A 17,398-nucleotide genomic window follows, 5' to 3' on the forward strand; every position below is an offset into this window, starting at 1 on the left:
AAGTGATTCCATTAAAATCAACGGGACGACTTGTGAGTCTGGTGCTTAATACTGAGGAATGCTGAATACGTAGCTTGAAGTGTTAAGGTAAGAAAACAGCATGAATCTCTCTCTAGAACCTATTTCCTTTCCCCCTTCTCTGCCTTGACTCCTACTCAAAGAAGTTCATGGGCTCTCCATAGTGACATTGAGCCCTCCTTGACCAGCGAGAGGGTTGTAATGAAGAAATTATATCCTACAAGTCTCCCTATCCTTGCAAAAGGCCCGCAAGAAAACAGGACCTTCAAGGCTCACCCCTTTATAAAATACTAATATCTACACCAGACAAGAATTCCCAACAGCCTAGGCTCACTATATAATAATGGTCTCACTTTAGAAGCTAATGAAAGTCTGTAGTTCAGCAACGGGCACTCAATACGCCACATTTAAATAAGGTTAATACCCAAAAGGCGTAACTTGGAGAAAAGCGAAGGGCCCTGACCAGCAAACAGAAGCTTAGTCAGTGTCCTTTCCTTAGCATTTAAGCAGACAAAAAGAGATTACTCCTACTCTAAAGAAAATAATATGTTAAGAAACTTGAGATCAAATTAGACAAGCGACCCTTTTGGGTACTGCACATGGCTCTCCTGGCATTTGTGGCTTTTTATTAAGCTCCCTTCTTTCTGCCCAATTTCAGGCAGAGGAAGCTGAGTGCTGATTATAGGATAGCCCCTCAACCCCCATGTTGTCACACATCTACGGAGGGCAAGGGAAGTGCTGAGCAAATGGACCAGAGATTACATGATCTTGTCACATCAAGAAGATGGGAGGAAGGTAGGAAGGGAAAGACAGTGTTAAAAGGGAGCTGCAGACAGCCACAGGTCTTCTGACATTGTGTTGCAACATTTGTATAATGTTGAGGTTCCCACACAATGGTATGTAGAGAGCTAGCTGGTTACAAGCTGCTAGCTCCTCATTTCCAAAAGCTAGACTTCATTTAAAACACAGATAAAAATGTTAAAATTTTCCTTACTTGCCATGTAACCAATTGTTGTAGTTGCCACAGGGATATTGTGACCTTAAATAAGAAGGAAGGTGGTACATGAAACACTTAAAATGCAGACCACCCAAAGCTTGAACCCACCCTCCACCCCCAACAAAATGCACCGTCATAATGTAAAAACCACAGGATCAGACTAAAATTTCATGATTTAGTGACTTTTTCTAACCACATTTGATGAAATGGTTCATGAACTCTGCAAAGCCAAATACCACTAATCTTGGGAAAATATTTTGTATTCCTGAGTGTATGGAGGATACTAATGCTGGTACCCCGTCATATGAATGCCTACTTCCCTTCCTTGCATAAAAGAAGACTACAAGCCCATCATATATGCAGTTAAAAAGCACAAGATCTCATCTCTAAACATGTAGTAAAATGAATAACAGGAACTATCACTGTGAACTTATCCAGTCAGGACTAGTGCCTTTTAAAAATTGAAGCAAAAGAACTACACAAAACTCACATTTCTTTCCTCTTCCTTTCACAAAAGTTAATAAAATGGAAAGACCAAAAGTCCATGTGCTTGCTCCCGGAAAAGAGCTCAGAAGAGGCCCTATTATACAGGGGATCAAGCACCTGGACTGACCCTCGTTTTGGGTGATTTTGCTTTCACTACACTGTTCAAACAACACACCACAATAGATGATATCATCTCAGAAGGATGACAATTATTGTGGGAGCACTGAGAAATAAAATAACAGCATATGAATTAGATATGGACTTGGTGGGTGCTTTAAAATTAAATACACCAGATTCTCACTCCAATTTTTATAATGAACATAAGATGGGAACAGCAAATATAGTAAAATTCCAATTTTACTCTTCTGACTGTGCTAGTGCAAATGAAAATGGAGTGTAACATCAGATTTATGCTTTACAAAATACAACTAAATATCAAATACAGTGTTGTATGCAGATTTAACTGCGTTTCAACTGTCAAGCTGATCTGACTTTCTTTTTCTTGCCTACAGGGGAACTGCCAGAAGTAGATTACTATGCAATTATATACTGTTGTATTCATAGGATGAGTGACACTGCAATTTCATATTGCCATGATCATAAATAGGTTATTACAAATTTGATTTTCAGTATTACTCAAACTAATTTTAGTTTGCTACTGCAAGAAGCATTAGACCAATCCAAATGAAGTGTTTTGTTTGATTTGGTCATAAAAACAAATGCAGGATTATTTTCATGAGGTGGGTGTCATCTCATGGTGAGAGAAAAGTTATTTATGCTACCTGATCATGTCATATTGTGTGGAGGGACAAAGCAGGGAGCCTGCCATCTTCCCTGCTTCTTACCCTTGCATACACATCAGGGGATGGGCCTGATATTCAAGGCAGTAATTGGGATGGGGAGGAAGGAAGGAGAGAATGAGAACACAAAAGAGGCTTGTAGATGGACAGCAGCCTGTTCACTGCACAACCACCAGTTTCTCCCCATAACCCACAAGACTTGGTAGCTCAGTTCATAGAAGCACCAGGCTTTAAGCATAATCTAGACAAATCCCACATAATTCCCATTCTTATGGGGAAACACCAACAGGCAACTATTTTCCCTTTCAAGTTAGAGACCAAGAATTTCAAGAACTGTGGGGTTACATTATTCTTCAAAATAACCCATTCCTCCACACCAGCTTTCCCCATTAGCCACATTTCATAATACAGTGCAATGGCAGGACAAAGTCCCGCTACACTAAATTTCATGAAATCCAAATAAGTAATTTGGAGTAACCAGTTTATTTGATTTATACATTGCTCATCTTAGTGCCTGCTATGTTAAGGATCTGAACTGCTTCCTAAGTACCTATGGGGAGGGAGGCAACCAATAGTCTGGAAGAGAGTATTCACAGAGGGATGTCTTTGCCCAATTTCCTTCACTAATACCATGCAGCTCATCTCCGTTCCTTCTGAGATAAACTTCCTCAACATCACTGGGTGTTGATGGAGAAGCAGCTGGATAGTGGTAATAATGCTCAGTTTTGAACATGGGATAAGAGACAGCAACTGAATCTATTAAGGAGGTACATGATATAAAGGAGACCTGGGTAGACAGAAACAATCTTTGTCTTATTCTTTTTATTAGCATCTGGGGAACTCGTTTTTTAGACCCTGGGTATGCCTACACTGCAATAAAACACCTGCAGCTGGCCCATGTCAGCTGATAGGCTCATGGAGCTGAGCTGTAGAGCTATAAAAGGGCAGTGTTTGGGAGGAGGGTCCCACAGCCCGAACTCCAGCCCCAGCCATCATGTCTACACTGCCATTTTATAGCCCCACAGCCCAAGCCCTCTGACACGGGCCAGCTGTGGGTGTTTTACTGCAGTATAGACATACCTAGTATTTTTCAAGAGATGCTGATCTGAGACTTTAAAAGGAGATCTCACTTTCTGGCTCTTTTATAATTAGAGCACCTGTTTTTTATTTCCATTCTAGGGGCTCTGTCAGTGGTAAAAAGCAAAAGTTCCTATTACAAGACCACCAACTGAGCTGGAATATGATGCTCTAAGGTGTGTATGCAAGATGGATGTGACTATAAAAATATCACTAGAGTGGTTTGTAGTGTAGGAAGGATCCACCTGGGAGCTGTAAAACCTGGCAAGATGTCCTCCAGGGATCTTCAAAACAGACACATTTACGCCTTTCTTTTTTTTTTCTTTCTTTCTTTTTTTTAAAAAAAACACTGGGGTAACTGACTTGGGAGGTCTGACATAAGCTGGACACCAAACCATGCATTTTTGCCAGAGTATGGAAGACTGTGCTCCCATTCATTGGTGGAAGTAGTGCTTAGAAAGTCTGAACAATTGAGAGTACTAAGCCAATATCAAATAGTATTTTATGAGGAAAAAATGGGGATTACTCAGATCTAATCAGACACACAGATTAGATCTCCTGAGTGAATGGTGTGGAGAGACCAGAGTCTATTAGTAACATTTTCTACCAAACTAAATTAGAGAAAAACCTGTAAACGTCTCTCGATAAAGTGATTTTCCTGTAAGCCCCTGGAACCAGTTTGCTGAAGTACAAAACGAGCTTTTGATAGCAATAGCCTCTTCTGCAAGTGCAGAGAATATTTTCTTCATTTCAGTTTGTTCAATTAATGCAGTTCAATGACTAATTCCAACAAATCTAAGAAACCAACTGGAAGTTGAACAAGCCAGAAAGATTTTAATTCATAGGTTAGAAAAGGAAAACAAGCTAAGTGGGAGAGGATAGGATGTATTCATTCTAAAATCTGGAAAAAAAGCAGTTCAATTCACTAACTACAGATACTTTATTTAATAAATCAGTTAGTTTAAAACATAAAATATGGTTTGATGAACTTTTGGATAAGCATCCCTCCCTCCCCCCCATTCAAGGTAGTTTTACTGAATTTTTAAAAATGTAAATGCTTTTTTTGTGCATTTTTAATTTAATTTGAATTTCCATCCACATAGACCTTAACACAAATCACAAGTAAAAAGTTAATCTAGCAAATAAGAATGCATCATTCACCATTTCTAACAATAACAATGTTAAAAATCAGAATCTGAATAAAGGTAAATTAAGTCACATGATTGCTTAAATAAATGTGTATAGCTACAGCATCTCCTCCTGGCTGGCAAAAAGAAGCATCAAATTTAGTGTGAAGTCTATGCGGAATTGTAAATCAATATGTTGTAAATCAAGAACCAATTTATAACTAAAAAGTACAAATGATTTAGATTAAGGTTTCTTTCTTGGTGATTTAAATCATCATTAAAATCAGTGACTTAAATCAATCCACCCTTGTTGCAGCTGTGAGGGCTCAGCACTGCTGCAAATCAGACACCAGGATCTTAAGTCAGGCACCCAGAAATGAGGAACATACAATTCATGACTGCGTATGACAAGTTTAGTTTCAGAAACTTGCCCAGAATCACACAGGAACTCTGGGACAGAGGCAGAGATAGAATCCAATAATCCAGGGCAGGATTCAACTGCTTTAACCATGACACCATCCTTTCTTTTCCTGTGATACCCTGCCTCTTTCACTTCACATCTTCCAACTTCTGCAACAAATGAAGCAGATAATCTCCTTCATTATACAACCCTGTATAATGCAGGTCTATGCTGTGCACAGAATGAGGTAGGGGTCCCGTGGAATAAACAGTGTATGATCATGTAATTAAAAACTATCAAAATGCACAGGCACAAGGGAGCTGAATTAAGGTTGCACAGACAAACTTAATTCTGGCATTTCCTAACTATGGAGCGCTTAACTTTGCAACCTTACTGTCCTTTTAAGGTTATTTTTGTGTGCGTAATTCCCGTTTCTAAAAAAAACTGAAAAAACCACCAAATCCCAAGGAATTCCATGCTCTGGCATCATAGTCACCCACATTGATCACCAGCAGGGTTGGAGTCTTTAGATCAGCTGCACAGACCTCTACTACTTGAGCAAATGGAGTAAATGGGAGGATGGCAACTTAGTACTGTTATGTGGATCAGCACTACAGGTGGATGAGAGAGAAACTTTGCCCGAGAGTTTCACAGATATTTGCTGACAGCACAGGAATGGTAAGTCAGAGATCTTGGATTCCAGTCCAGGCTCTGGAGGGGAGCATTCTCCAGTAGGCATAGACTCTTCTGCCTGTTCCCCTCAAGCGACTCCTTCAACACTGTCCCCTCCAACCAGTCCCTTTCCCACCCAAGCTCCTTGTCTCTTTTCCTATTCAGTGCCAGTATCCACTCCTCAGGCTTCTCAGCAGTTTCAGTCTTGTTGCCCAGCCAGACCTAGTTTCCCTCCACCCCCACCCGGCGCCACATCTGATGCCTACATCCCCCAACTTAGCCTCCAATCACTTGCCCTCTCTTACTACCCATGATCCCCATCCCCACTGGCTCCCAGTCTCAATCTTCTCATCAAGTTTTAGTGCCCCTTCCCCCAATCCAACTCACTATCCCAATCTCTTTGCCCAGACAGTGTCAGTTCTCCCCCCCACGCCCAGCTCCTCATCAGATCTGTCTCCCCACCTCCATTTCCTCAGGTTCCTCATCCAATGCTAAGCTCTCACATTGTAACAGATGAGAGTAATGCTTTCTTCTATCTCCAGTTGGCTAGGAGACTCCCTCCCATCCTGGTGGATGAAGACCTGGCCTAATTTATTTATGCCTTTGTCACCCCCAACCAGATTACAACAATGTGACATACTGTGCAAGAAACCTTCAGCACCTGGGACGCTTCAACAAGTACAAAATGCCACAGCGCATCTCCTCAGCTACCATGAGCACATCACACCTGTTCTCCCTCTCTACATTGGCTTCCCACATAACTTTGAATCAAAACCAAGGACTTGGTCCTTATCTTCAAAGCATTGTCCAGAATACTTAAAAGACCAGCCCCAGAGAACCTAAAACTCCAGATCAAAGGCCATCATCGAAAATTTTACTCCTCTGGCACAATGGAACTCTCAATAATAAAAGTAAAGCTTGTTTGTGTGGGAAACAAAATGTTCTTCAGGGGCGGTCCAACAACATATAACAGAAGTGTAGTTAATGCTGCTTAATGCACTACTGAAAAGGCACTTGTACATTACAGTAACTCCTCACTTAATGCTGTAGTTATGTTATTGAAAAATGCAACTTTAAGCAAAATGATATTAAGCTAATCCAATTTCCTCATAAGAATTAATGTAAAAAGGGGGGTGGGGGGCGGGTGTTTAGGTTCCAGGGAAATTTTTCTCACCAAAAAAATCTCTCTCTCTCTCTCTATACACACACACACACACACACACACACACACACACACACGAGTTTATGTTTTAAACAATGTAATACTGTACTTAACAATGATGATTGTGAAGCATGGTTGAGATGGTGGAATCAGAGGGTGAAAGAGGGTCGATTGTCCGGCTGCTCCTCTTGTTGTTCTTTCCGAAGTGCCGGGGGATGCTCAACCCCCGGCTATGCCCCAGGCCAGCCTCCATTCCACCCCTTCCCCAAGGCCCCACCCCTGCTCTGACTCTTCCCGTCCCATCTCCTCTCCCCCAGCCTCCTGAACTCCACAAAACAGCTAATTGCTGCAGGCGGGAGGCACAGGTTGGGAGGGGGGAGGCTGCACACCTCCCACCCCAGTAATCAGCTGTTTTGTGGTATTCAGGAGGGGGGGAGGCAAGGGAGAGGCTGCCCACCGCATCCTCGCTCCTCCCCCCTCTCCTCCAGAATTCCATGAAACAGCTGATTGCTGCAGGCGGGAAGTGCAGGGAAGGAGGGGGGAGTTGCTGATCCACAGGGCCTCCGGCGGGAAGGAGGTGCTGGAGGGGAGCTGATAGGGGGGCTGCTGGACCACCCTGGTTCCAAGCCTCCACAGCCAAACAATGTTATAAGCAAAAATTGCTCAACTTTAAAAAAGTATATTCTCTAATAGATCAGTGACGTAACGACGAAACAATGTTAACTGGGACGATGTTAAGTGAGCAGTTATTGTACGGTACTGAACATGGTATAAAACCTGTACAGAACAGAAACCAAACTAAGTTCTCCAACCCTAAATTTTCCTCCCAGACCCAGTCACCTCACAGTCCCCTCACAGCTCCCAGTCCCCTTGCTTAGCCAATATCAGTCTCCCCGAGCACCCTAAGTGCCAGTTGTCATCCCCTGCTCATCATAATCTACTCCCTCTTGTCCCTTCTGCATTTGAATCAAGCAGTTTTCTCCCCCATGATGCCTCGTCCCATCAGGGGAGTCATTAAAAGCACAGGAGAGAGTGTCCCAGCTCTCAGTTGAGGTGGCCAGATTTTGCAAGGTACACAGCTGCAACTGCAAAGAAAGAGCTGCTCAGCCTTGGGAATTTAGCTGCTAAAATCTTAAGAAGCCTCTGTTGAGCATGTGCAAACAGATTTTTCAGAGGCTTATCACTTGGCCACATTTGGGCAGATTTTCATTGGAAGGGTAAAAGGCACAACCCTGCCGAGTCCCTGCTCCCAAAACATGAGCTGTTCAAAGGAAGTATGCCAAAATTTAATACGGGCAAAACTATGTATTTTCTCCTAGCCTCATTCTTGGGAATAGGTAAACCATTTTGGCTGGAATTAAAAAAAAAAAAAAAATTAAAAAATTAAAAAAAAAAAAATAATCAATCCAAGGCAGACATCCAGCATGGAAAATTGCATCCCAACTGGTTAAAGCCTGACCAAATTATAGGTAACTGAAAACAAGAGTCTTATAATGGGAAGAGTGGGGCAACCTAAATAGTAGGTGGTGCTATCCTCATGTTTCTAAGTTCCTTTGCATTATTTCTCTGCCCTTGGTGCTCACAATGCTTTCTAAATTAATACTTTAAGTTTAGTTGGTCCTTCCAAATCTTTAATAAAATTAAAGCTAGATCTATTCCCAATATTTGTAGTACCTTTCTAGGCATCTTCTCCCAATTTGATATTTTACCATTTATTATTTTGCTTTGTTTATGGTCCTTCAGCCAATGTTCAGTCCATGTAACAGCCATCATTTACAAGCCTAGTTGTAAAATCAATTCAGATAAGATTTCATGACATTAAAAACTGTACTCAATACAAACATATTACATATTTAGTTTCCCTTTCACTCACTCATTTTGAAATTCTGCCTAAAAGAATTGAGTTTGCTTGATAATTTCTTCATAAATCGGTGTTGCTTATTACTTATATTTCTGTAATCCTCTAAATAGTTAGTATTTTCTTCTTAACATTTGTTCCTTTTTTTAAAAACAGAAATAGTTAGACTTTTGGGATAGTAATGGTCAGAATTTTGTTTGTTTAACGCTAGCACTCCATTTCTTTTCGCCAGTTGTCCATAGCCTCTATGGTAGTCAAAGACTTTTCAGAAATACTGATTTGTACCAGATTAGAAAGTCTTCCTATTAGGGAAGATGGCATTTGGGAACCTACATGTTTAATCTCAATAACTCTCTCTGACAGTTCATCTACAAGAACACCTCCACTGGTGACACATTTGGAGAGATATCTCTGGAAACATGGAGACTTCCTCCCTGGAATAAGGTGTCAGCTATCAATTTTCTTTGGCTAGTCAGGTTTAATTCCTTGCTCTGATATGACTTCCCCATTTTTATTGGCCAGATTGGTCATCTTCTTACGAGGAAGAGATTTTATATAAAGTAAAAGCTTTAGTATCCGGCATGTAGGAGGAACGGGAGGTGCCAATAAGTAAAAAATTCTGTTTAACTAAGAGGGAGAGAGTTTGGGTGTGGGTGGGGGCTCAGGGCTGGCGGTTGGGGTGCAGGAGGGAGTACGAGGCGTGGACTCTGGGCTGGAGTTTGGGTGCCGGAGGGGGCTCAGAGCAGGGGGCCAGGGCACGGGAGAGGGTGTGGGGTGCCAGATCTCTAGCTAGGCGGCTCTGCGTGCTGCCGCCACCCCACCCCAAGTGCTGGCTCCACAGCTCCCATTGGCTGGGAACCATGGCCAATGGGAGCTGCGGGGACAACGCCTGCAGGTGGGGGAAGCGCGCAGGGGTGTCTACCTGCGCCTCCGCCTAGGAGCAGCAGGGACATGTCGCCACTTGTGGGGAGCCGCCTGAGGTGAACAGCGCCTAGATCTGGTGCCCTGCATCCTCCCACACGCTCCGAACCCCTCGTGGCCATTCCTCCACTTAGGAGCAGCAGGGACATGTAACCGGGGAATCACACTGAGCCAGGTAGGGAGCCTGCCGGCCCGCACCAACCAAACTATAAACTGAACTTTCAATGAAGATCAGCAATGCCGGTTAAAAGAGCTTTCCGGTTGGTAAAGTGAAGGATAACACTGCTTTTACTGTATATGTTTAATCTCAATAGGCCTCTATGCCGGTTCATCTACAGGAACACAACAGGAGGCTCCTCAATTAGGGCTGGGGAACATAATGTTGGAGAGCCTACTGTTGTGTTCTTGTAGATCCCATACGAGAAAGCAAAGGGGAGAGATGTTTTTTATTACCTGAACAGATCCATAACTCTTGTATCTGCTCTATGCTAGCCCATTCCCCCTACCAGTACTACGGGAAGCACTAAATAGCCAATATAATGACCAGACTGCGAAAAAACGCTTTTCCTTGTGACCCTTCGAACACCGTGCCTTCACTAAGTTCTGCAGTTCCTAACAGACTTCATATTAGCCCTGGGAAGCCTGGGTAACGTTACTTACAATGGGAACAGAGAGACAACTCTGCAGTGAAGTATTCTCTGATGATTGCATGACTGCTGTCAGAGAATTCTCACAAGCTTTCAGAAAGACTACAGAACTGCCTGATAGCTGGAAGAAAGTAACCAGTCATACAACAAAGTTCATAGGGACTTTGTTCTGTGAGTGAAAAATCAGAACTGAGAGGTAAAAACCCTTTCAGAAGTATAGTCAGTGACTACCTTGCCAAAGTAGCAGCAGCAATAGGCCCAGTGCCACCATGAAGTCAATATGCTTCAGGTTAGCCTAGTTTCTAAAAGCAAGGAATCTGTCAGTCAGATCTGCTTCCTAATCAAAGTCTCTCAAACCAGGATTCACTCTCTTTTTGGGATATCATTGTGTTGCTCAACTATTTAATCTTAATTCCTCTTGCAATTTAAGTGGTTTAGCTGTAAAATCAGCGTGTCTTCTGGTTTCTAATGCCCAGCAAGATCATCAGAAGTGACTCCTGAAAGCTAATAAACCTTGGATAAGGAAAAATCTAAAGGCTACAAATTTTCCTAATTTAAGCAGACAGTAACCCTATAGCATTTCAGATTAGCAAGAACCAAGAACATATACCCCCTCCTGTCTCAAAATGCACATTGGCAAATAGAGGTTTAACACTTGGTATGGACACTTTTTCTAATAGCTGAAGGCTTCGGAAAACCATTTTGATAGCATCAGTTTTGAACTGAATCCCATGAAAAATGCAGGCTTAATTGTTGTTACATTTGGGCTGTGATAATCAAGCAATAATTTGTGTTTCATTGCAGTTGAATTAAGGAAATTTAGTAAAGACCACACTAACTCCCTCCACTGTGTTCAGCAGAAAAGGAAAGTAAGCATATGCACCAAGAAGACCAGTATGATAGCTAGGTTAGCCATTTGAAAGTCAGCTATTTAATTACAGGGTCTTTGTATTCTCAACAGCCCATCTCTTGGAGAACACAGAGATTGTTCAAAACTCTACTGTATGCCGTAAGTAGAAAAAATTGGTTTGAAAATTAGGAGTGGCTGCCCTAGCTGGGGAGAAAGGGCACATGCTTGAAGAGTTCGCCGAGTGAAAATGACTAGGGCTGACTGACCAGGGGATGTCAGAATATGCAAGAGCTTTTTAGGCCTACTCTACACCTAAACTTTAGGTCAACCTAGCTATATCGCTAAGGGGTTTGAAAAATTCACACCCCTGAGATAGACAGTTAAGCCAATCTCAGTTAATGGAAGAATTCTTATTTCAACCTAGTTACTGCCTCTCAAGGGGGTGCTGTAGCAAGTGTCTACACTATAGCAGTATACCTATAATGCAACTGTACCACCATAGAGCTTGTAAAGTAGATGTACCCTTTAGACACACAAGATCTTTATTTTCTCTGTAACCAAAGCTATGGGCTGGTCCACCTCGCTACACCACTCAGTGGTGTGAAAAATTCTTCTGTTAATCTCGCCTCCATCTCTGTGAGGTAGATTACCTACACCAATGGGAGAACCCCTCCCATCAGCACAGGTAATTTCACACAGATATCCCCAAAGACAAGAAAAACCCATAACCTCTAAAGAGAGGTAATGAAGGGTAAATGGTTTCTGGAATGCACCTCCCTCTCTCAGGCTGTGTCTACACTACACTACACAGCTTTTAGCTACATGGCCGTGTGGACGTGTGTGTGTGTGGGGGGGGGGGGGGGGGGGGGGGCTTTTTTAAGCACCTGTGAACAACAAAAGTTTTGTCCTTCATTTGGGAGTGGAGACATGCCCTCAGAGTCAGTCAAGGGACATGAGCAGAGATTTATACTTTCAGCCAGTAATACTGCCATCAGGCTAGAGCAGGCAAACACAAAGAGAAGCCAAAAAAACAAAGATGAGAGCTGGTCATGGTGTCTGTCACAAGGGCCCACACAGTCAATGTGAAGTATTTTCAGCTTTATATTTGTGACCTGCTTTATTTAGATAACAGGATGTGTTTTATAGGTGGGGCAGTAACACCCATATATTAAGACTGCCTAATATTTTCCATTACACACTTGAATTTTTTTTTAAGAGCTCTAGTAACTCAATGATTTGCAACAGCACTTGGAATTTTGGCAAAGGGGCAGACCTGGGTGCCTTTTGCTGTTCCCATGAAAATCCATTTGGATTTGGCCCACTTAAAAGATCTGAAATGATCCTGTTCCATCTGTGTTTTGCGCAGTACAACTTGCTAAAAGCCTACTATTAAAATTCTTTAACATTCCATTAGCAACGCACATGCATCAACTCACTATTTTCTTTCAGCATGCCACATAGACCTGTAATTCCTGACAAGACACAGAAAATGTATCCTCCTATTTCTCCTCCTTATATCTGAACACTCAATTGCCGGGGCGGGGAGAGGTGTGTGACCTGGGCTGGGAACCAGGAAGCAACGAGTTTTAGATTTCTTCTAAATTGCTGTTAATAATTTGGTGCCCTTCACAATCATTATTGAGCAAGGCCTCACGCTCCACTGTCAGGTCACACAAGGAAGAAACAGAACTCTGATCTTTGATATAGCTGACGCAACTCTCACCCACTTCAGCATACAGCCTTTCAGAAAGAATCAGCCAAATCTATGTTCTTGGCTATGCTGTCTAAAATGGGGCTACTCATACATATGCAATCTTTAAATGTCAAGTAGGTGGAGTTAATTTTTGATCTAAAGAGACAGATGAATACATATATAAAAATAATTCTTATATTCCCATCAAAACAGAATGACCTATTCTTAAAAACAAAGATTCAGTTTTACCAAGAAGTGGTCTATATTTTGGCATTTTCACTAGTTTGACACACTAACACATTCAAAACTAAACCTGCAAACTAAAACCAGAGGGTATAACAGCATCTGAAAACATCTGCATGTGCCTCACTCTTTTACATGTTAGTTTTAAGCATTAGGTTATTCTTTTTAATTTATTTTTTTAAATCAAACTTTAACCCAAAGCATTTTTAGAAGGTCAAGACAGTAAGTCTATTAGTGGAAAAGCAAATTCAACTGTCTCTTATGTGCAGGGACTTCTATGCTGTATATCTTGAACAGGATACATAATTTAAAGTAATTCTTAATAATGGTTATTTTTTAATTTAAGAATCCAAGTTTAAAATACAGTTTGTGATAGTGTATTGTGAAAACTGAAGAATGTACTTGTTCTAGCTCCTTGCTCAGTCAGGACTGTGATTTGGTTACAACTTCTCACCAATAAAGTTCATCTCAAACTATAATCCATGGAGAAATAGAGCAAAGCAGTAACCCAAAAAGCAAATTTCTGACTGCAACCTCTTCTCTCACAGCCTGCAACAGTAAGAGCGTCTTGTATACCCTTTTGCCAATACTGTCTGTTTATGAAAAGGTGGTTGTCAGACAAATTCTGCTCAAGCCACTTCACAGAAATGCAGTATTGGAAAACTGTCCAAATTCACATTAGTATTTTAACAGATGAACAGTTCTCTTTGTTATAAATACCAAATACAAACTGGAATCAGTACCACAAATACAAGCTCAGCCCAAAAAAAGGATTAATTTGATAGTACCAAAACATGTGCTAGGCACTTTACAGAAAGAAACCGTCTCTGTCCTAAAGAGCTTACAATCTAATTTTAGATGTGGCACAAGTGAGTGACAGAAGAGAGAAGAAAAAGACGCTTTCAGCAATAAGACAGTCACAATAGTGCAAGGCACAGTAGGCTGAATGATCACCCAAACACCTGTTTTCATGAACTAAGTAGGGATCAGTCTGATTAACAACTGAATAGAAAAAAAACCATGGAAAATCTAAGTTACCTGCTAAAAATGGCATGTGTCAGGGGCACGCCCTTCACTACCACAGACACGACTGAACCCTGGTGGAAGTATTCTCTTTTGGGTGACACACAAAAATCAGTGTCTTGGGTTATTACTGCCCTTACAGGGCTTCTCGCAAGAGTAGGGATTTTAACCTTGGCACCATAACCAAATTCATGCTACTACTTTCTGTCTAAACAAAATGTCACTCGATGTGTCAACTGGCTGTATAATATATTCATCTTTTCCTATCTTATCTGTTATGCAATGTTGCTGCATTGTACTAAACAACTTCCACACTCCTTTCAAAGGAGACTGCATTTTGATGATGGATGAAGTGACTATATGTTCACTGATTTAGTTTTTAGAGGCCCCTGGGATTCTTTGATATTCAAGAACTATATAAAAAGGGAACTTTTCTTATGACCAATTTCTTCTCTGGGTTCAGGAGTCTACCGGCACAGAACAGAAAAGTAGCTCCTCCTCACATGCAGAGTAGGCCAGAGAGGAGCCAGTGAAAAACGCGTTGTACAGCCCTTCATTTAGCTTAGCACCACTCACTTGTCCTACTCTCTCCACACTCAGTACTTCCAGAGCAAGAAAAAAAAATGGCTTTATTAGTAGCCTGTACAGAAACCTCACATTTTCACAGAATCTTCTATAGATTCCTAACTAATCAACAGAGATGAGTCTACGCCAGAGGAATCTAGGACACCAAAGAATTGGTGGTAAGAAAATTCTCCTAATTCTATAATATGAGACAATATATTCATGTAATGTTTAAGAAAAGTTTTGTAAATGAGTTCCAGTAGTTCATGGATTAGGGACCCAATCTTATGGGGTTCCCACAGGCTTCAGTATAGATTATTTAGGTTAATCCTTCTATCTACCCAATGGGAATCCTTCTATCTACCCAATGCTCAGTCTAGAAGATACCATCAGAGATGCTTAGTTTTGCAGTTCTCAGACTGTGGATGTGTGTCTCCAGAGGTAACATGCTTGTTAACAAAATAAATATATAGAGGTGAGAAATAACAGACCTCAATTCTATTGTCCCTCTGCAAATCTGTGTACACAGAGTCAATCCCTTACCTCTCTCTAAAAGTGCAAAGTTTCAAAAAGTTCAATGAATAGAAGATTGTTGGGGTGGAATAGGAGAAGAAGTCTGGAGATAAATGTGAGAAGGGAGGGACATATGCTTGTTTTGTTAAAATATTATATGTTTGCTGTTGAAGAAAAAAATCCAGAATACTTAACGTTGTTGTTTTAGTTAAATAAAACAATTTAAATGTCTGTCTGGTGATGTTCTCCTCCTAATACAGCATGGCAAGAAAATCTTCCAAATATTAATGATTAACCTGTTGAACTAGAGATAGTTCACCTCCCAATGTCTTCATAAATATCTGCTTCAGTTACCTTTGGTAAATGAAATAACCAAACAAGCATTCATTTTCTGATATAACTGTAAAACTAATCTGAAAAGTTTTCAAAATAAATCACTCTTTAAAAATGTATAATCTTCTAAATCACTTCTAAAAATGAAACCTACATTTATCTAAGTTGTGAAGAATATCTATTAAGATTATAACAAGAATGCACTTTTCTACAGAAAACCATGATTAAATCGAGTCTTCCTGACAAATTATTTAAATCAAATCCACTCTGACCCAAATTTCCTAAAATGACATTTTCTCAGCCAAAAATTTTAAACAGAAAGACACCTGTTGCTTGGAGACCCAAACAAGCCAGGGATTACTGGCTTGAGAACAGTCTGGTAGATTACTGCATGAAAGATATCTCCAAAAATGGAATGACCAGCTCTATTGTCAGATTTACACTCGCGAAAAGCACAACAGCCCTGTACAAATTTCCCTACCTTAGCCTTACTGCTCTCTGCTTTGAAAGTTGCTGTAGCTCAAGAAAAGCGAACAGAGAATATAAAAGTTTGTAGGCCTCTGACATTCAAGAACAAATCCATCTATCTTACTAATAAATCCATCTGTCCTTTGGCCTTCAGAGAAGGCCAATTTATACATCATTTTGCCCTTTTGCTTCCTTCTGTCATCTGCACTCATGTCAATTCCAAAAAATGAAATCACAAGCCAAAAATAACCTAGGCCGGTAAGGAAAAAGTTTTCCCTAAAGGAATGAGGATGCAGTATTCCAGTGAGGCAGGAGGAAACAAGGAGAGCAGAGTGGAATCTAAACTGGACTCCAAAGTGACAGCTTCCCATTGTCTGTCTTGTCAATCTACATATAACAAGCATCTTCACATCTGCTCCAATAGTGTAAAATAAAGTTACATTTATTCTGTTCTGAGAGAGTTTATAATACTCCAGAAAGCAATGGTATTTCTGTGTTTGTTAAATAAAGGGCTTGTACAGAGAACAAGTAACATTGCTGAAAAGTTACTATCTATAAAGGCAGTTTTTAAGTAAAACCTCCACTTGCAGATACTGAATTAATATTTGCTTTAAGAATGGGACTGCAGAGAAGTAGTTGCCCTGTGCGTGTGTACATACCTTTGTCCTTCTTGAAGTCCAAAGCATCTTCCTTATCTGTCACTATTTCCTTCATGTTGATAATGCTTTGGTGGTTAAGCTGTCGAAGAATCTTAATCTCCCGAATAGCTGTAATTGGAAAACCTTCCTTTTCATTATCCAGACGTACTTTCTTTAGTGCCACCATTTCTCCTATGAGAAGGTTTAAATATTAAAAACATGAAGGATAGCACTCAAACAAATGAATTTCAGATTTTTCTGTCACTCAATACATGTTTTGAATTACAATATTTAAAAAAAGATGTCAATCATTCATGTTCTCGTACGTGCACCTGCACTAAAAAAAAAAAAAAGTAAATTCAGGTCCATGTTAAGAAAAACACTCACAGCTCAGACACCAAATCTTTTGCAGAAGTGAAACTATAAAACAACTTTCTCACAACTACTAAATAGCCTTCTTCCTTCTTTCTCATCTGCAATCTGATCTGCCTCCTTGGGTTTCCAATCACTACGCCTACACACAAGAGCGAGAGTCAACAGCATCTCTACATTTAAAGGCCTACCTATGCTGCAGACTTCATATTACAGGATACCTGAGGTCGGGAAATGAAGGGAGGTTCTTTCTTGCATCTTTTTTCCTTTTGATAAGCAATACATCTAGCACATTTGTAATGCAGCAAAGAATACTAATATAAAGTGAGATGATCAAGCAAACAAGAAAATAAAATATGCATCAGGAAACTTAATCTCAAAATACTGCTTATTATAAGGTGCTGACCAAAATGTTCTTTGATACCCCATTGTTGGTGTTCTGAGAAAGCCATAAAATAAACAGATATTGCAAAACTTGTAACTGCCTATTTCAGCTTTTAATTAAACAATTATACCATAAATGAGAATTATCTGAC

General features: G+C 40.7%; 1 protein-coding gene across 4 annotated transcripts in view; it reads right to left on the bottom strand.

Annotated features, from left to right (window-relative positions):
• Positions 1–17,398, bottom strand: part of CDK13 (cyclin dependent kinase 13) — a 56,215-nt gene that overhangs the window by 18,338 nt on the left and 20,479 nt on the right. For 2 of the 4 annotated variants that reach the window (XM_037890016.2, XM_037890018.2), the window contains exons 5-6: positions 16,512–16,682; positions 1,013–1,057 (exon numbers count right to left, since the gene is read on the bottom strand). In XM_037890016.2, coding sequence (XP_037745944.1) covers positions 1,013–1,057; positions 16,512–16,682 — 216 coding nt within the window. The remainder of the gene's footprint in view (positions 1–1,012; positions 1,058–16,511; positions 16,683–17,398) is intronic. The other 2 variants (XM_037890019.2, XM_027821206.3) reach the window with 1 other exon arrangement.

This window comes from Chelonia mydas, chromosome 2, assembly GCF_015237465.2.
Source record: "Chelonia mydas isolate rCheMyd1 chromosome 2, rCheMyd1.pri.v2, whole genome shotgun sequence".
Classification (NCBI taxonomy): Eukaryota; Metazoa; Chordata; order Testudines; family Cheloniidae; genus Chelonia; species Chelonia mydas.